The 20,119-nt window shown below is 49.0% G+C and overlaps 1 protein-coding gene across 2 annotated transcripts in view; it reads left to right on the top strand.

The window, feature by feature from the left end:
• LAMA5 (laminin subunit alpha 5) overlaps positions 1 to 20,119 on the top strand; it is a 200,918-nt gene that overhangs the window by 94,917 nt on the left and 85,882 nt on the right. For both annotated transcript variants that reach the window (XM_081916565.1, XM_081916566.1), the window contains exons 7-16: positions 4,759 to 4,874; positions 7,431 to 7,549; positions 8,750 to 8,840; positions 9,596 to 9,730; positions 10,129 to 10,191; positions 10,360 to 10,500; positions 11,779 to 11,916; positions 12,514 to 12,648; positions 13,800 to 13,934; positions 19,525 to 19,662. In XM_081916565.1, coding sequence (XP_081772691.1) covers positions 4,759 to 4,874; positions 7,431 to 7,549; positions 8,750 to 8,840; positions 9,596 to 9,730; positions 10,129 to 10,191; positions 10,360 to 10,500; positions 11,779 to 11,916; positions 12,514 to 12,648; positions 13,800 to 13,934; positions 19,525 to 19,662 — 1,211 coding nt within the window. The remainder of the gene's footprint in view (positions 1 to 4,758; positions 4,875 to 7,430; positions 7,550 to 8,749; positions 8,841 to 9,595; positions 9,731 to 10,128; positions 10,192 to 10,359; positions 10,501 to 11,778; positions 11,917 to 12,513; positions 12,649 to 13,799; positions 13,935 to 19,524; positions 19,663 to 20,119) is intronic.

Below are 20,119 nucleotides of genomic sequence, written 5' to 3' on the forward strand. Positions count from 1 at the left end.
GCGAATGAATCTGCATCATGCAAAAGGCCCTTTCCAAATCTTCAGAGCAGAGTTTTGCAGAGTGCAATGCCCTCCATGCATCATTCTTTTCCTTCTTTCTGAATAGGGAACTTCCAGCTCTTTTTGTCCCATTGCTAATGATGCGAGGCTATTAGCATGACCTTCACATCCTGCCTGGGAGATTTAGAAGCTTCTGGTTTGTTGCTGCTAGAAACAGAAAGTTATACCTTGGCCAGATCCAGGAAGGCAGTTCATGTAACCTTAATTTCTCTCTCTCATGAAGCTCGAGTGTTTCTTCTGTCCCTCTTCTTTGCTCTTAAGGCTCATCATTCCCTTTCATAAACATTTCTTTATGGGCCAGTTCATATTTATGGGAAATTTATAAATTGAGCTGGGCTCCTGCATGAGGAGCCCACTCACTCTGGCTATCTATTTTTCTCAATGAGCTCTCACACAGAACTTGACTCAGAGAATGTGCCAACTTCAGCTGTTCCTTTATTCTTCTTTATGTGGTTCCTGTTTGTAATAGGTAAGCACGTTTCTGCAGATCCTTATTAACGTGTATGAGTTTGCGAAAGTTCTGCAAGTTTTACCAATACTGTTGTGTGCAGCTATTGTCTGAATTTTGGCCAGTGAAGAAGGTGCAAGGGATTCAGCTAATGCAACATGTCAATGGAAAACTGCTCATACAATGGGGCCTTTCAAAATTTGTGTTTCATTCTCAGAAGTGATAATCCTTATCCCACTTTCCTCCCACAACCAAACTGCTGAATCGTAAAACACACACTCACCCACAATGGCTGCTTTTGGATATTACCCTAAACCCGGAATATTCATCATGGTGCCCTTCAGATGTTGTGAGCAACAACTCCCACCATCACCTACTATTGACCTTGCAGGTTTTAGCTGTATCCTCTGGTCTGCATTGAGACAAGGCATGGTGCCAGGCAGCGCTCAGGCTGGATGCAAGGAGAGGTTGAGCAAAGCAAGGCAAGACGTGAGGCAAGGCTCATCCTGTCCTATATGACTGCAGGGCTCTCGTGTTGCTTCAGCAACAAACTTCAGCTCAGCTCAGCCCTCTACAGTGGCAGCATGCCAGAACCTTGCACTCCACTGTGCCATTTTACCCACCAAACAAAAATACTGTCTGTTGTGTCAGACTGATGGGTAATACAGTTTTGTCCCGGCTTTTATCCATGCAATTACTCATTTCCCCCTCCAGGCTTGCCTCTCCCTTCTATGGCACACGCACGCACTGTTCTCTTGTTCAAAACAAACGGCTTAAAAATACATGCACTTTATTAAAACCATCACAAATAGACAGGGAGGTATACAGCCTGCTTTAGATGCACGCCCATGTCTTTCCATCGAAAGCACAAATCACAGTTGTTAGCGCACGTTGCACTGCAAGGGGCTTTTTCAGTTAAATAGGCCAACTTCAGTGGCCTCCCACTGTGATGGAGCAGCAGGGGCCTCTGATCTTACTGGGCCTTCTGCAATGGGTCACCAAGTCTGAGAATGGCAGTGCCATGTCCTTGGGGTGGAGGGATACTGGCTGCACAGGCTCATCTGGTGGAAGTGCTTCTGTGGCTGGCCCCGTGTGCCCTTCTACTTGTTCGGAGCTCTCAACTTCATCCCATGAAGAAGGCAAAATGATTCTAGGGTTGTGACAGGTTGATTGGAACGGAGGGCACCATGTCTGCTATCCCTGTGCTAACCATAATTTGGCACAACTAGAATATGTCTAGGTGAACCTTGGACTCACATCTTCCAAGCTTGTGTTTCCAGTTTTCATCTGTTGTTGTTTAGTCATGTCCAACTCTTCGTGACCCCATGGACCAGAGCACTCCAGGCCCTCCAGTCTTCCACTGCCTCCCGCAGTTTGGTCAAACTCATGCTGGTCGCTTTGAGAACACTGTCCAACCATCTCGTCTTCTGTCGTCCCCTTCTCCTTGTGCCCTCAATCTTTCCCAACATCAGGGTCTTTTCCAGGGAGTCTTCTCTTCTTATGAGGTGGCCAAAGTATTGGAGCCTCAGCTTCAGGATGTGTCCTTCCAGTGAGCACTCAGGGCTGATTTCCTTCAGAATGGATAGGTTTGATCTTCTTGCAGTCCATGGGACTCTCAAGAGTCTCCTCCAGCACCATAATTCAAAAGCATCAATTCTTCGGTGATCAGCCTTCTTTATGGTCCAGCTCTTACTTCCATACATCACTACTGGGAAAACCATAGCTTTAACTATATGGACCTTTGTTGGCAAGGTGATGTCTCTGTTTTTTAAGATGCTGCCTAGGTTTGTCATCATTTTTCTCCCAAGAACCTGGCATCTCTCACCATCTGCAGTAATCACGGATCCCAGTTTTCATTAGCCACAGTTTATTGTGTCATCTGAACAAGAAACCCCTGTTAATGTTTAGTCTGGTGTGCATCAAAATGTCTTGTGAGTTTAGACAACATGACAAGACTTGATAAATCAGAAACTGGAAGCTAAAGCTTCTCCTCATGGTTGCACCAGAGGAGGAGGGTGTAGCATGAGAGTCTAACAATAGCAACAGTTTTATTACTTGCGCCCCACCTATCTGACTGGGTTGCCCCAGCCACTATGAATCTTAACCAGGCTTGTTCTTGTCACTGTAAACTGTGGTTTAGTGTGATGTCTGAGCATGGCCAATCAGAGTACCAGTGATTCAGTATTCTGATAACCAGAGAGAAATATGCAGGATACAGAATCTTTACTAATTACTGTAGCATTTGTTCAGTCATGATGGAAACTTAAAAGCTGATGCAGATTACCTTTCTCCATGGCTGGGGTGAGTGCCACAAAGTTGATGTTGGGTGGTAATCAATTTAATAGTCCCATTTTCACCAGGATTACTTTCCTCTATCTACTCGTGTGCTATCACCAATTGTGCTTCGGGGGGGGTGAGGGAACCCCCAGAACAGATTTAGGGGGCATGTGAAAGGAGGGGAGAGCATTCTGTTGTGAAATCCCTTGGGCTGATGGAACTGTAGCCTTGTTGAGTACAGCCCATCGTCAGCTGCTACATATGGTGGTTGGGGGACCGTCTTAGATGTTGTACTTATGCTCTTATCCCTACTGCTCTGAATGCAAACCCAGGGACTCAATGGAAATACATGGGTGTGGACCTGAAACGGGCTGTATACCACAGCTCCCTGTCTATTTCTTACAGCTTTTACAAAATGCATCTATTTTTAAGCCCTGAGTTTTGAATGAGCGAACTGTACGGGCGTGTGCCATAGGAGGGTGAGGCATGCCTGGAGGGGGAAATGAGTAATTGCGCAGATAAAAGCTGGAGCAGAACTGTATTATCCATCAGCCTGACACAACAGAGCACATTTTTGTTGGGTGGGTATAATGGCACAGTGGAGTGCAAGTTTATGGCATGATGTCACCTTACCTAATAAATCGGCACCATAGCCCAGTCAGGACAAGATTCTAAGTCTTGCCTGGCGCCTCTAGAACTGCCTGTTTAGTCAGAGCAAACCTCAGCTAACAAAATCACAGGGTAGGCGTAATCCGCCAGGAATTTCTTCTGCAGATTTCCCATTGAAATGAATGGCATTTGTGCAGCAATGTACTGCTCCAACCACTGCTCCCACCCACCCTCTGGGCAGCTGCCACTCATTTGTCCTTGTCCAGGGGATATTCTTGGTATTAACATTCCAATGCTGTTAAACTGAAGTGCAGTGATACAATAGGGTTGTTGTTATTTTTTAAATAAGTGAAAGTTTTTGAGAAGAGGCAGTAAGAGAGGAGGAACACAGTTTTCTAGAGATAGTCCCAATACCATTCATTAGGAGCACGCAAATGACTGTATAAAAGTGCTCTTAAAATTTTTACTGGCGGAAAATGAATTACACAGAGATCCTAGTAATACTTGTATTTCCTTTATGGCATTCTTCCTCATAGTTGTCAGATAGGAGCCCAATGCATTTTGCTTTTTGTGGCAGAATATTTGGATCCTGCCCCTTCCCACTCCTTGGCAGTGTGCTCCACATCAGAACTTACTGGTGCATTATGAGACGCATTAAATAAATAGCCTCACACATCCACTGAGGGCTCTGTTCTGTAGTAATGCCTGTAAAATTGGATACAGCATTCTCCGACACGCAGTATTGCGTGGACAAGCTGTCATTACTGTTCAACATATTTAATTTCTGTGATGCCACTTGCAAAGTAAAGATGTAAGGCCAATGTAATGGTTATATGGGGTTGCTCGTGCGTAAGTTGCCACCACTCCTAGCTAGGTGGCCTGGTTAAACCTTTCCTGGCTGGACAGCCCCTCACTTCGTGGCTGTTCAGTCGCTGGCAGAATCCGACAGTGGGCGTTTCTTAAACCTTTTCCAACATAAAAGTTGTTTGACGCCCAGTCTCCTCCTACTCTCCCTGCGCGGAAGTCTTCTGCGCAGGGAGGGCGTGGGTAGCGGAGGACCTGTGCTCTCCCCGCTGGTGTCCAGTGAAGAGTCTCTGAGCCTGCTCTCTGCTTCCCCCATTGGCCCCCCTCCATCCCTGGTGTTGCGCTGATTTTCTTCCCCAACAGGAGACCTGCCTCTCTCCCTACTTGTCCCCTCTCCAGCATCGTCGTGGAGCCTCACCTCCTCCTCTCGTTCTGATGGCAGTTCCCTGACAGCCAACAATACTGCTTAGGTTCACTCTTATAATAAAAAAATGACATGTTTGGGGCCATTCACTAACCTACTCCAAGAGTAATAAGCGCGCTCTGTCTTCACTTGCCAGGTTACAGTGTGACTGTCAGCACAACACCTGTGGAGCGTCGTGTGATCGATGCTGCCCAGGCTTCAACCAGATGCCATGGAAACCAGCCACAACCGACAGCGCCAATGAATGTGAATGTAAGTTTTATCTTCCTGTATACATAAAAATGTAAGACTGTCATCAGGCAGCCTCCATGGGAGGATTTGTATTTCCTCAACACAATGTTGGATTTGCATGAAGTCAGGGTGGCCAAGGGGAGCGGAAGAGAAGGCAGCTTGCACAACACCAGTGGGTGATTTAGAAGTTTTGAGTAAAAAAGGGATAGAGAGAGCTGAGAGGAAAGTGGTGGTTTTAAACAGCAGAGATTGGAGTAAATAACCTTCATTCAGTGGAATATGTGAGGGGGAAAGGTTGAGTATAGCAAGAACGGAGAGACAATAAAATGAAAAAGTTGCTTGTTTTAAACTGCCATTTTCCTCTTTCTCTGCCACTGCTTTACTCCAACTTCTGCTGTTGTTTAACTACAACAGGAAGGAAGGAATGCTGAAAGGGAAAAAAAGTCTGCTTTAAACTTTTCCCTCATGTGAGAGAGATAAAGGATGTGGAGCCCTCAAATATTCCATAGTACTTTCCCACAATCATGTATTCCACTCCTAGTATCATGTGCTGTCTTCAACATGAAGCTCCAGTTTTAATGTAGTAATTTGGATGAGATATGTATTAACAAGGAAACAGTTAGTGCAGTGTCCATCAACTGAACTTTACCTCTAACTGAACAAGCTAACTGGCAAGCTTGCACTTGAGATTCAGTTCATCTTCAAGATGCAGTAACAAATAACAGCATGGGGTGTGCTGTCAAAGTGGGCTACAGAATAGGAGAGAGGTGGCAGCGTGGAAATGGAAGGTTGGTCTGTGTGCAAGGGAGAGTTAAGAAGAATGAGGAAGAGGGGGAAAGGGTGTTGCAGAAAAGGAGGAAGCGAAAGGCATAGGAGTGGGGTTGAAGATGGAAGCAGGGCCATGAAAGGGTCTGAAGAACAGGAGGGGATGGTGGCTTTATAGTTGGGTGGAAAGTGAAAAGGGGGGCTGAGGAGCTGCTGTGTGCGGGAGGAGGAGGATGCAGGAGGTTACCACAGGGGCGGTTTGCGTGCAAGGTGCGGGATTGCACCAAAAGGGGGAACAGCGTGGAAATGGAGTGACGGTGAAAACAGGTGCAAAGCAGTGGATTCAGAAATGGGTTTGGTCAGGTGCAAAACAAGCTTAGTAGTTGCATGGGGTAGGAAGGGGAAGCTCCAGCGGCATAGGAAGGGGGGTTGCTGGTTGCCCCCAGTGTCGTCACTGAGGGGGGTGACGAAATGGCAAAAATATGTGTTTTTGAAAAAATAACTCCCGCACGCCCCTTCCTACGCCATTGCAGGAGCACTCCCCCCTCGAGTGATTTCCAGAAACCAGAAACATTGCTACCTCCAACCAGCCTTTATGGCCAGTAGCCTTTGACAGCCCTCTCCTCCATGAATCTGCCTTATCCAGAGGCGTAACTACGTGAGGCGGGGGGCACTGGGTGACACACCATGGGGACTGCAGCGTGCCTGAGCCACGCTTCTCTCCTGAGGTGGGCGGACTGCCTGCAAGCTCCGCACTGCTTTTTCAAGCAGTGTGGGGCTTGCGTCTGCCCACCTACAGCTGAGAGGGAGGCTGCAGAGAGGCTCCACACAGATACGCTACTGGGAAGCTCTAGGGGAGTGTTTCTCAACCTGTGGGTCCCCAGATGTTGTTGGACTACAACTCCCATCATTCCTAGCCAGCATGATCAGTGGTCAGGGATGATGGGAGTTGTAGTCCAACAACATCTGGGGACCCACAGGTTGAGATCCGCTGCTCTAGGGGGAAAGCAATGAGGGGATTTGGCAAGTGACGTAAGCACAGGTACAGCCCCTAGTAGAATTTTTTTTATATATAAAAACCACCAAACTGGTTCATTCAGCTGTTTAATATTACAGGCAGTTGCAGAACCAGAAATGAACGCACTTGATTTACCTGACGGTCGGTGTTGGCCTGTGTTTCACTCACATGCAGGGTTCAAAGAGAACAGAAATCTGACACTCTCCTGCTTCGTTGGCTTTTGTTGGAGAGCAGTGGGGAGGATTCTGAAAACGAGTTTAAACTTAACCTCTTGTTCACTAGCCTAGCAGTGTGCGCACTTCGCCCAGCAGATGCAGCTGATTAATTCTGTACTTGAGTATTAAATTAAAACAGTCACAATGCAGAGTACTAACCACTATACGATCATGGCCAAAAGAATTATTATTATTATTATTATTATTATTATTATTATTATTATTATTATTATTATTATTATTATTATTATCATGGCCAAAAGAAGAAGAAGCAGAGAGTGGGAAGAAGAAGAGGAAGTTTTCACAATGGAACAAAAGTAAACAATGGGGTACCCAAAGCACCTGTATTGGACCCTGAGCTGCTATTAAAGTTATTCATTATACATTATCTGGATCTTGGGAAGCAGTGAGGTAGCTGGGTTGATACAAAACTGTTCCAACCCTAGGAACTTCTGCAATCTGGTTGAATGGGCAGAAAGCATCATTCAAAACCCAGCAGTTAATTCTGCTACTGCAAAAGGAAGAATATGTAAATCAGAGGCTGCGTCAGTTGTAACTCACCTTTTCTTGTCATCACAGCCTGCAATTGCAATGGCCATGCCTATGATTGCTATTATGACCCAGAGGTGGACCTTCACAAGGCCAGCACAAATCGTGATGGTCAACTTTCAGGTGGAGGTGTATGCATTGACTGCCAGGTAAGTCTTGGCTGGAAGTGCTGCAGAACAAAGGGCGTTTGTGTCTCTTGGGTTGCTGTTGGCGTTGCCAGTGGAACTACTGCACTGGCCGTGAGAAAGCTGAGACCTGTTAAAAGGAAATGTGAGCTCTTAACGTTATCAGATTATATCCTAGAGGAAAATAACTGGAAAGGATCTGAAAAGAATATAATACAGCTTCTTATGGAGGCAGGATCCTTTAGGGATGGCCCATTGATCCTGACATGCAATGCAGATTATAGCATATCTCAAGTATCAAGAGCTTCTTCACTCCTTATGTAATTAGTGAGTGAACTCTCGCCTCCCAAGGACCCTGTAATGTGCAATGCCCATATTAACATTAACATATTGGGACGCGGGTGGCGCTGTGGGTAAAACCTCAGTGCCTAGGGCTTGCCGATCGCATGGTCGGCAGTTCGAATCCCCGCGGCGGGGTGAGCTCCCGTCTTTCGGTCCCAGTTCCTGCCCACCTAGCAGTTCGAAAGCACCCCTAAGTGCAAGTAGATAAATAGGTACCGCTTTATAGCGGGAAGGTAAACGGCGTTTCCGTGTGCTGCGCTGGTGCTGGCTCACCAGAGCAGCTTTGTCACGCTGGCCATGTGACCTGGAAGTGTCTCCGGACAGCGCTGGTCCCCGACCTCTTAAGTGAGATGGGCGCACAACCCTAGAGTCGGACACAACTGGCCCGTACGGGCAGGGGTACCTTTACCTTTACCTTTACCTTTGAATTGGGTGACTGTCCATATGAACTGCAATCACCACCTGAGGCCCATCTTCATCCACCTCTTCCACGAGAGATCTGGAGGGTGGCAACATCAGAATGGGCCTTTTCTGTGGTGGCCCCCCATTTGTGCAATGCTTTCCCTTGGGAGGCTCACTTGGCTCCTTCATTACATATCTTTAGGCGCTAATCTTCTCTGCACCATTCCAATTTTTAGTATATGTGTAGCCGAAGGTGAAAACATTTGTCTTCAGTCAGGCCTTGGGCTGCTTAACATTCTGTGATCTTTTAAATGTGTTTGTGGGAGAAGAGTTATTAGTTCATTTTTGCTTTATTATGTGTTTTTGTGTTCTCGTTTTGCGTTTTTATGTTGTGAACCACCCTGTGATCTTTGGACGAAGGGCGGCACACAAATTTAATTCATCATCATCACTGAAAATCCTGGACTTAATGTTTTTCAGCATCACACAGCGGGGGTGAACTGTGAGAGGTGCAGCCCAGGATACTATAAATCCCCAGACCATCAAATAGATTCACCATACATTTGCTATCGTGAGTATACTTCCTCATGTATAAACAAATTATTATTATTATTATTATTATTATTATTATTATTATTATTTACATCATAGATACAGTCCAGTATCCAAAAGTGACATGTACAGTGTTGTGTTCATGAGTACCTTCGCCAACCCCCCCCCCCAAATGTTGGGGGCTCTGCAGAGCAGAACCCCATTAAGTGCTGTTGAGAGAGAAAAAATGCTGTTGAGGGAGGGAAAAACTGACTTTCTGCTTTGCCTTGTGTGCTCTGAAGCAGTTCTCTAAATCTCCACCTCTTAAGCTTCAGTTACACAGTGCCAAGGTAACAAGCTCTTCTTATGTTCTTATCTTGCCCATAGTTTCTGGATTGTATTCTTAATTGCTGGGGTTATTTCATGCCAAATAGTGGTGGTGATGGGATTAGGATTTTTCAGAAGCTGTATTGAGACGCATCTGCTGATATTGTGGTTTGACCAGAGTATGTTTTAGGCAATGCAGGAGAATGGGCAAGAAATCTTTGTGGTTTAGGAAGGGTCAGGATATCATACATCAGACGGATGAGGTATAAATAATAAATTCTTCTTCCTCCTCCTCCCCCTCCTCCTCCTCCTCCTCCTCCTCCTCCTCCTCCTCCTCACCTTAGCCCATAGTAAATGTGAGTCTCCCTTTGAAGAGCAGCCCTGCTAACCATACCGTAGACCAATGTTTACTTTCTGCCTCTGGTTTGAACTGGCAGAGGGAGTTCATTGTAATTTCTCCCCTTCTAGGTTGCAATTGCGACTCAGACTTCACAGATGGCACCTGTGAGGACCTCACTGGCCGCTGTTACTGCAAGCCGAATTACACAGGGGAGCACTGCGACTCGTGTGCGGATGGCTACGTGGAGTTCCCGCACTGTTATCGTACGTATTGCTCTCACAGCCCATGAGGCCTTTCAGCATAAGCTAAGCGCTGTGAGTTTCCAGAGGCCAGCATTCTGGTCCTTGCCATGTTTGTGATGGAGCCTGCTTCAGGCTCTCTTTTTTGGATTACTGCACAGCAGCTTTGGCCTCTGGCTTCCAAAAATCCACTTCTTACAGTGTCTTGCTAAACCTTTTAATGGGATTACTGGTGGTGTGTGTGCGTGATTTAGAGAGCTACAGAGCGCTTAATTTCTGAACTGTAACAAAAGTAATATTTTGGAACCTGGAAGGGCTTATTTACAGAGGACTGGATTTATTTTAGACTAATGCATAGTGATGAATTTGTTATTTCTCTTGAGGATGGAACTAACATTTCCATTGTCTTTCCCTTCATTTAGCTGAACCAGTTTACTCATACAATGACACTGGAGAGCAGGTCCTCCCAGCTGGGCAGATAATAAGTAAGCTCGTCTTCTTGTCCCCCCATCCCTACTTTTAAGAAATTGCTATGCCTCCTTTTACTATGGTTCATCCCTTAAGATCATTGCAGCAGTAACTTGTTGGCAATTGGGAGTCCTGGTGTACCATGCACACATTTAGCTTAATCCATTTTTCTTCCCACTTTCCAGACTGCGACTGCAATGTTGCCGGGACAAGAGGAAATGCCTGCCGGAAAGATGCTCAAACGGGGTTGTGTTTGTGCAAACCCAACTTCCAAGGGACTCAATGTGACCAGTGTGTGCCTGGATATTATGGACCAGGTTGCCAACGTGAGTAAACGAAGCCAACGGGTTCTGCTGAACTCATAGGCAGCCCTCCTGGTTTTGAGAGTTGAGAGAGTAGGCTTGCTTTTGTCGTTGTGGTGCTGTGGTTGCAACAGAGCTTTCAGTTTGCAGAGCTTTTCATAAGCCAGTGGTGGCCAAACACCGCCCTCCAGCTGTTTTGAGACTTCAACTCCCATCATCCCGAGCTAACAGGATCAGGAATGATGGGAATTGTAGTCCCCAAACATCTGGAGGGCTGAGTTTGGCCACCACTTTCATAAGCCAAAGTTACAACCCTTTGTCTCCAAGGAATGTATAGTCTAAAGAAGGGTTGGGCAGGCTTCTGAGATCATAGGAGCCAACTCTTGGGGGCTTCGGCCTCCACAATGTAATATTTGAGGGAGCGGGATGACCCTCCCCCCAGTTGATGGACATTCCCATGCAAATGGTGTGTGTGTGCCACTTCATGTGATTGATTATGTGGGACGGGGCTTACTTGGGCCCTTGTAATATTTTATTCAGGTTGGCCCTCCTGTCTGAGATCTACTTCATTTTTCACTAGAACCACAAGGTCTACTGATCAGTAAAGGTAAAGGGACCCCTGAGCATTTAAGTCCAGTCATGACCGACTCTGGAGTTGCAGTGCTCATCTTGCTTTATTTGCCAAGGGAGCCAGCGTACAGCTTCCAGGTCATGTGGCCAGCATTACTAAGCCACTTCTGGTGAACCAGAGCAGCGCACAGAAATGCCGTTTACCTTCCCGCCGGAGTGGTACCTATTTATCTACTTGCACTTTGATGTGCTTTCGAACTGCTAGCTTGGCAGGAGCAGGGACTGAGTAACGGGAGCTCACCCCATTGCGGGGATTCGAACCACCGACCTTCTGATCGGCAAGTCCTAGGCTCTGTGGCTTAACCCACAGCGCCACCCGTGTCTGAGATCTACTTTGTTTTTCACTAGAACCCCAGGGTCTACCGATCAGAGCCTTATGCAAAATACATTGTGGGCAATATCCAGCTAAGTCATACTCAGAGCAGGCCCTTTAAAATAAATGGACAAGATACTTAAGGCTATTTATTTCAACTGGCAACTATAATCCACAGTTTAGAATTCGCAGAGCAGGGTACCCCTTAGCCTAGGAATTCATTTTGAGTACCAGAAGTGAAATCTCAAGTTTTGTCCCTTAGGATGTGAAGAAAAACTTGGAATCAGATATGTCTACTAGTAGCTGTTTTACAGCGAAGTGTACCCAAATAATCGTTTGTTTGTGTTTTGCTCCCACAGCATGCCAGTGCTCTGGCCCTGGCTACTATGATGGCACATGTGACAGTGAGACTGGCCAGTGTCTTTGTCGAGCTGGATTTGAAGGCTACACGTGCGATCAGTGTGCCCCTGGCTACTTCAACTACCCACTGTGCCAGCGTGAGTTTTCAGACACAACAGAATTAATCACTGTGGGCTTTGGCATGTTCTGCAAACGCCTGCATCTTTCTCAGTTCTCACGAGTTCCTAATGGTTGCACAGGGGCATTTGGGTATGTGCAGGCAGTGTACAGTGAAGTCTCTCTCATGCTCAGTGGCTGTACTTGCACCCTTCCTAATCCTTCCACTCGAATCCTGTTTGGGTTTGTTCCTTCCCCCTTCCTCTGCCACTATACCAGTATTAGTCAAAAAGCTGAACATTATTTGAAAAAGACAAAACTGGAAGCAGAACAAATTCTGCTAAGCCAAGTAATTATATGAAAATATTTTTCATTGTCTAATGCCAATAGGACGACAAGATTTTCATTTCCTTAGTACAAAATTTGTGTTTATTTTTTAAATGCAGCATAGATTCTTGAGTATGGGTTGGTGGGTGCAGATCCCGATTTCATTAGACCTGGCATTGTTTTGTCCCTTGTGTGCTCCCAAACACCTATCCTGTTGGTCTGCTTGGCCCATACTTAACCTTTGCAGTGATGCTCAGGTCCTCTATTTGAGACCCCAAAGTTCTGAACCCTGGATATTATTTTTGTTGCAGTTTGTGGCTGCAGTGCTGTTGGGACATTGCCAGAAGGCTGCGATGCCTCTGGAAGGTGCTTCTGCAGGCCTGAATATGTTGGGCCTCACTGTGACCAGTGCAGCGTTGGATATCACTCATACCCTCACTGCCAAGGTATGAAAAGGCTAGCAGGGAAGAGGCAGATTCTGTAATTAATTGACACAAAAGAAAGAAGTCTCTCTTCTTTCAAATCGAGACCCAAGGCAAGGGTGTTATCTGCCGCTGTAGTTGTGAAGAAAATCTCAGAAATGGGTGCAATGCATCTGCTAAAACCTGGGGTATTTCCCCTCCCCCCCATGCGCATTAGATACCTCCAAGTGGAGCTAGTTTCCTCTATTGCTCAAAGGCAGAGAACTGTGACTTCAAAGGACACTTCAGGCTTTCCCTTCCTGTTGACGTCTGAGTTCACTTCCTGCCTTTGTTCGGAGCAGAACACAGCTCTCCCTTGTATTTTCCAACTTAAGATCTGCCCTCTTTTCCTTGTGATCCTTCCTTTTGTCTTTCTGACTCCTGTGCTTTTCAGATTATGTATACCTTGCCATCCTTTCTGATTCAGTAGTATCGGTGTTCTCTTCAGAAACAGGAATGTTACCAAGCAGTATTTGGGGAACTCGTACCTGCATATTGCCTGTAATTTAAAATGGGGGAGAAGGTATCCGGACACATTAAAGCCCCCTAAAAGTATTTATGTGACTTAATGCCAGCTATCACATGGCCCTGCCACCTAATAGGTACAAAGGCTCATAAATGCTAGTCAGCTGTGTGTATGGACATGGCTATTGGAACCTGCTTGCTCTAGAACAGTGTGAGGAACCTTCACCCCTCCAGGTCTTGTTGAATGACAGCTCACATCATCCCAGGTCCTTGATCCTGCTTGCTGGGTCTGCTGGGCATTAAGAGTATAGAATAGAATCATGGAAGGGACCATGAGGGTCATCTAGTCCAGCCACCTGCAAAGCAGGACTCTTTCCCTCAACGTGGGGCTTGAACTCACGACCGTGATATTAAGAGACTCATGCTCTTCCAACCGAGCTGTGGTTCAGCAACATCTGGAGGGCCAAGGGTTCCTTCTACAAGGAACGATAGCTTGTCTCGGGAGGCAAAGTTCAGCTGCCTGTTAAGAGACTGTGGCATTTGGTTTGGAATGAAATCATTTTACAAGCAGACAAAATAATCAATTTTTCCAAGCGTGTGAAAAGCATGTTGGTGCCCTCGCTTATTGACTTCTACAACCTCTTTGTGTGCTTTCCTCCCATCCCCCACAGCTTGTTCCTGTGACCCCCGGGGTGCTCTGGACAACGACTGCAGCCCTGTTGGTCAGTGCCATTGCCACTCAAATTATGTAGGCCATACATGCAACCAGTGTGCCCCAGGCTTTTTTGGGTACCCTACCTGTACAGGTGAGTCATGTTGCTATACCAACTCTGCAGTTCTTTGTGTTCACATGGGTCTTTGTGGTGTTCTTTGTGTTCACATGGGCCAGTGTGGTGTAGTGGTTAAGAGCAGTGGAATCGTAATCTGGTGAACTGGGTTCGCGTCCCTGCTCCTCCACATGCAGCTGCTGGGTGACCTTGGGCCAGTCACACGTCTCTGAAGTCTCTCAGCCCCACTCACCTCACAGAGTGTTTGTTGTGGGGGAGGAAGGGAAAGGAGAATGTTAGCTGCTTTGAGAATCCTTCGGGTAGTGATAAAGCGGGATATCAAATCCAAACTCTTCTTCAATCCCTTTTATGATTTGGTTCACGTTGCAGGAGTATGCATGCTTCATTACATGAGTTTTTTGTGTTTGCTTCTTTGAAAATGATGTGAAAAAAGGAGTAGAGAGGTTACACAGGTAAACGGCTGGAAAGGTCATAGGATTAGGATGCTATTCTCAATGCATTATTAGCCATCCTCATTCCATTCAAGATGGCATACAATGCAAATATGCACATGTAGTTCCTGGTTAGATTTCATCGCTCGTTATCAAAGAATTGCTGTAGGGTGCACTGTCCCTGAGTCACACAGCTGATAGCTTCTAACACTTTTTATATTCTCTTCCTCTGCTAAATGTGGAAAACGTGATCTCTGGCCAACTGGCTTGGCCTTAGCTTCCAGTGCTGATATTGGCAGTGTGTTTTTTGAAGAGGCTGGAAGCTTAGATCTCGCTGACCTGGGGGAATAAGGTCATTCATTTATTTTGTTCCACATTTATTAGCACCTAAAAAATGCATGGTGCAATAGAAACAAGTATTGAGAGAGGAACATAGGCACGATGCAGTGCAAAGTCTTAAACATCATAAGTTGCCTTACTATAATAAAAGAATCAAACATGCAAAAAAAAATTGCATGCCCATTTTAGAGTTTCATTCACTCAAGGCAAGGGGGAGGGAACCTTTCTAATCCCAAGGGCCACATGCCAATGGTGTGCGAGGCTAGAGGCAAAAGTGAGCAGAATATTAGATGCGAGTTATACCTTTGTCCTACAGGATGTGGGTGGCGCTGTGGGTTAAACCACAGAGCCTAGGACTTGCAGATCAGAAGGTCGGCAGTTGGAATCCCCGTGACAGGGTGAGCTCCCGTTGCTCGGTCCCTGCTCCTGCCAACCTAGCAGTTTGAAAGCACATCAAAGTGCAAGTAGATAAATAGGTACCGCTCCAGCGGGAAGGTAAACGGCATTTCCGTGCGCTGATCTGGTTCACCAGAAGCGGCTTAGTCATGCCGGCCACATGATCTGGAAGCTGTATGCCGGCTCCCTCGGCCAATAAAGTGAGGTGAGCGCCGCAACCCCAGAGTCAGTCACAACTGGACCTGATAGTCAGGGGTCCCTTTACCTTTACCTTTATACCTTTGTGCAGCAGGCTAGTTGATTCATTTACACACATCCCTCTCTGTCTCTCATACAGGCAAATAAGAAGCATCATTAGAGTTCAAGGACACATTCCAGCCAGGCAGAAACACTCAAGGAGGGTACAAAGCAGGGTTGATGAGGAGTGTGATCTAGGGAGATTACTCAGGGCCAAATGGAGAAGCCTGGAGGGGGCTGCATTTGCCTCCTGGTCCTGAGTTTCCCGCATTTGACTAAGGGTTTCCTTAGAAAGGAGAAGAGTCCCGGCTGCTGTCTTTTGTTAAACAACAGCAACAACCCCAAAACATTTGGTCCTACCTAGAGGACATGAGCTGCTCTTGGGTTGTGTGGTGTATACAACTGGAGTTGCAAAAATGCATAAATGTTGAGTTCATTTATCTATACGCTTTTCCCAAGGGTGTAAAGCAATGCTTTGGAACGAAGAAAGTACTGTGCACAGCAGGTGCTGTTTTTAGATAATGTGCACATGAGTTACAGTACGCACCATGTTAGAATAGACTTTCCCTTGTGCATGATAAAACAGGAGAGTGCCTTTTTTCATGATGGTGGAAACAAAGGGAAGAGGCACCTTGGATCGCCATAAAAAAGAGAAAAAATATCCACCAAGAAGGGGGTGGGAGACGTGCATTTAAGGTCTCTCCCCCCCCCCCCACTTAAGAGCTTCTTAAGCCAAACAGCCCCTGAGCAAAGAAGTCATTATTGACATCCATTCCCGAAGAAGGAACTAATCCTTTCCAGAAATGTGTCGGCCACCTGGTGCTTTTTTTTCTAGAAAAAGAGGTGCCAGTACTCACCATGAAGCTGTTATAGTAAGTGCCACACTTTTTAAGGTGCTGGTTTTGACCTTTAAAGCGCACTGCGGCCTAGGACCCACGTACCTACGGGACCGTCTTTCTTGGTATGCCCCGCGGAGGACCTTAAGGTCCGCAAATGACAACATTTTGGAGGTCCCAGGTGGCAAGCTGGTTAGATTGGTCTCAACTAGGGCCAGGGCCTTCTCAGTACTGGCCCCGATTTGGTGGAACGCTCTGTCACAAGAGACTAGGGCCCTGCGGGACTTGACATCTTTCCGCAGGGCCTGCAAGACAGAGCTGTTCCGCCTGGCCTTTGGTTTGGACTCAGTCTGACCCTTATGTTTCCCTCCCCTTATGGTCTTGATCTATGGGCTACTTTTAAAATGAGGTTGCATTTTAAATTGCATTTTAACCTGTATTTTAAATTGTATTTTAACCTGTATTTCAAATTGGTTCTCCCCCCCACTTTCCTATTATGTTTTTATTGTAATTTTACTGGTGTTAGCTGCCTTGAGACCAGGGAGAGTGGGGTATAAATAAAATTTATTATTATTAACATTAATATTAACGGCAACAACAAAAAGAGGTGCTGCTACTGCATTCCTTTGAGCACCTTCTGAGGGAGCACTGCAGGCACCTACCGTATTTTTCGCACCATAGGACGCACCGGACAATAGGACGCACCTTGTTTTAGAGGGGGGAGAACAAGGGAAAAAAATTCTTCTGCTCTCTGCCCAGCGCCCCTTCAGCGAAGCGGCAGGAGGCTCTGCGCAGAGAGTGGGAGAATTTTCCCCCTTTTGTTTTCCCGTTCTAAAACAAGGTGCCGTTTAAGGTGCGTTCAGGCGGCTACCTTGGAAGCCTGGAGAGCGAGAGGGGTCGGTGCGCACCGACCCCTCTCGCTCTCCAGGCTTCAGGTTCCTTTCGACCTGCTCTTTGGGGCTGGCGGGGGAAGCCCACCACCAGCCCCAAAGAGCAGGTCAGGGAGCAGCGGCCATAGGCGCGCGTCACCTCTCCAGCCAGGAGAGGGTCGCGGGGGGCTGCTTTAGCCCCGTGCGTGCTCTCCCGGCTGGAGAGGTGACGCGCGCCTATGGAGGCTCCTGCCATAGGCGCGCGTCACCTCTCAGGCCAGGAGAGGGTCGCGGGGGGCTGCTTTAGCCCCGTGCGTGCTCTCCTGGCTGGAGAGGTGACGCGCGCCTATGGAGGCTCCTGCCATAGGCGCGGGTCACTTCTCCAGCTGGGAGAGGGTCGCGGGGGGCTGCTTTAGCCCCCTGCGTGCTCTCCCGGCTGGAGAGGTGACGCGCGCCTATGGAGGCTCCTGCCATAGGCGTGCGTCACCTCTCCAGCCAGGAGAGGGTCGCGGGGGGCTGCTTTAGCCCCGTGCGTGCTCTCCCGGCTGGAGAGGTGACGCGCGCCTATGGCAAGAGCCTCCATAGCCGAGCGTCACCTCTCCAGCCGGGAGAGCACGCGCGGGGCTAAAGCAGCCCCCCGCAACCGTCTCCCGGCTGGAGACGCGGGGCTGGGGCGGGGGAAGCCCGAGCTTCCCCCTCCCCCAGAACAGGACCCAGAGCCATGCCGAAGCTGCGCGCAGCTTTGGCATCGCTCTGGGAGCTTTCGGGGCTGGGGGAGGAGGAAGCCCCCCGCCAGCCTCCAAACCAGGTCGGGAGACAGCGGGAGGGCGCGCTGCGCCTCTCCCGCTGTCTCCCGAGTTTGCGGGGCTGGCGACGGGGAGGAGCAGGCTTCTCCCCCCCCGCCAGCCTTCTAGCCAAGTCAGGGGGCAGCGGGAAGGGCGCTCTGCGCCTCTCCCGCTGTCCCCCGAGTTTGCGGGGCTGGCGACGGGGAGAAGCGCTCTTCTCCCCGCGGCCCGCCTGCAGATCAGGTCCGGGGACAGAGGGAGGACGCGCTGCGCCTCCCAGCTGTCCCCGGAGCTTGTGGGGCAGGCAGCGGGGAGAAGCGCTCTTCTCCCCGCGGCCCGCCTGCCAATCAGGTCCGGGGACAGAGGGAGGACGCGCTGCGCCTCCCAGCTGTCCCTGGAGCTTGCGGGGCAGGCAGTGGGGAGAAGCGCTCTTCTCCCCGTCTCCCGCCTGCAGATCAGGTCCGGGGACAGAGGGAGGACGCGCTGCGCCTCCCAGCTGTCCCCGGAGCTTGCGGGGCAGGCAGCGGGGAGAAGCGCTCTTCTCCCCGTCGCCCGCCTGCAGATCAGGTCCGGGGACAGAGGGAGGACGCGCTGCGCCTCCCAGCTGTCCCCGGAGCTTGCGGGGCAGGCAGCGGGGAGAAGCGCTCTTCTCCCCGTCGCCCGCCTGCAGATCAGGTCCGGGGACAGAGGGAGGACGCGCTACGCCTCCCAGCTGTCCCCGGAGCTTGCGGGGCAGGCAGCGGGGAGAAGCGCTCTTCTCCCCGTCGCCCGCCTGCAGATCAGGTCCGGGGACAGAGGGAGGACGCGCTGCGCCTCCCAGCTGGCCCCGGAGCTTGCGGGGCAGGCAGCGGGGAGAAGCGCTCTTCTCCCCGTCGCCCGCCTGCAGATCAGGTCCGGGGACAGAGGGAGGACGCGCTGCGCCTCCCAGCTGTCCCCGGAGCTTGCGGGGCAGGCAGCGGGGAGAAGCGCTCTTCTCCCCGTCGCCCGCCTGCAGATCAGGTCCGGGGACAGAGGGAGGACGCGCTGCGCCTCCCAGCTGTCCCCGGAGCTTGCGGGGCAGGCAGCGGGGAGAAGCGCTCTTCTCCCCGTCGCCCGCCTGCAGATCAGGTCCGGGGACAGAGGGAGGACGCGCTGCGCCTCCCAGCTTTCCCCGGAGCTTGCGGGGCAGGCGGCGGGGAGAAGTGCTCTTCTCCCCGCCGCCCGCCTGCAGATCAGGTCCGGGGACAGAGGGAGGACGCGCTGCGCCTCCCAGCTGTCCCCGGAGCTTGCGGGGCAGGCGGCGGGGAGAAGCACGCGTCTCCCCGCCGTCAGCCTCCAAACCACATCGGAAGACAGCGGGATGGTGGTGTTCCGCCTCCCCGCTGTCCCCCGACCTTGTGGGACTGGCGCTGCGGCTCTCCTGAAGCCTGGAGAGTGAGAGTGGTCTGTGCGCACCAACCCCTCTCGCTCTCCAGCTTCAGCGAAAGCCTGTATTCGCACCATAGGACGCACACACATTTCCCCTTCATTTTTGGAGGGGAAAAAGTGCGTCCTATGGTGCGAAAAATACGGTATATAAAAATGGATAGTTCTTAAGAAAAAACAGTTGTTTTCTCTCCAGTTTTTGTGGTATTTATGATGGTGCCGCCAACTATGGTTGACATGGGTCCTTACTTTAAAAGTCTTACTGCGAGTCCTAACGCTTTCTGGCCTGTCTTTTTTTGCATCCTCCTCAGCTTGCCACTGTTCCCCAGAAGGCTCTCTCTATGGCACCTGTGATCAGGAGACGGGGCAGTGCAGTTGTCGGCAGAGAGTAATGGGGCTGCGCTGTGATACCTGCATTCCTGGGGCTTATGGTTTCCCGCAGTGTGAAGGTAGCTCCGCCTATTCCACTTGCCGTGCAGCTTTCTGTGACGCACAACCATGAAATCTTGATGTGAATGTAGCTCATCCTCAGTACCCAAAGCCCCAGGCAGCATCAGCACTGCTTGATTAAAAACAAAAAAGTAAATAAACGTGAATAGTGTGGAAACCAAAAATTGCTAAAATTAACGGATTTTAATGCAGAGCTCATCTGCTAACCTCACTTGGCAGATCAATTTGCTTTTCACTTTTTTTGTAATAATTTTTCACTGGTTTCCATCAGTGTACAAACAAAACAGGAAGTTTCCCCTGTGCTTTTCACTTTGTTAAGTGCTGCTTTGGAGTAGTTTTTCCTGAGCTCTGATACTATTTTTTCTTTTGCTCAGTGCCAGTCACAACCCAGTAGCTGCCCCACCAGATCCACAATACAGTTAAAGTATCATCCAGGAAACCTCTGCATTTCTTTAT

This window comes from Podarcis melisellensis (genome assembly GCF_964234715.1).
Source record: "Podarcis melisellensis genome assembly, chromosome: 6".
Lineage (NCBI taxonomy): Eukaryota > Metazoa > Chordata > Lepidosauria > Squamata > Lacertidae > Podarcis > Podarcis melisellensis.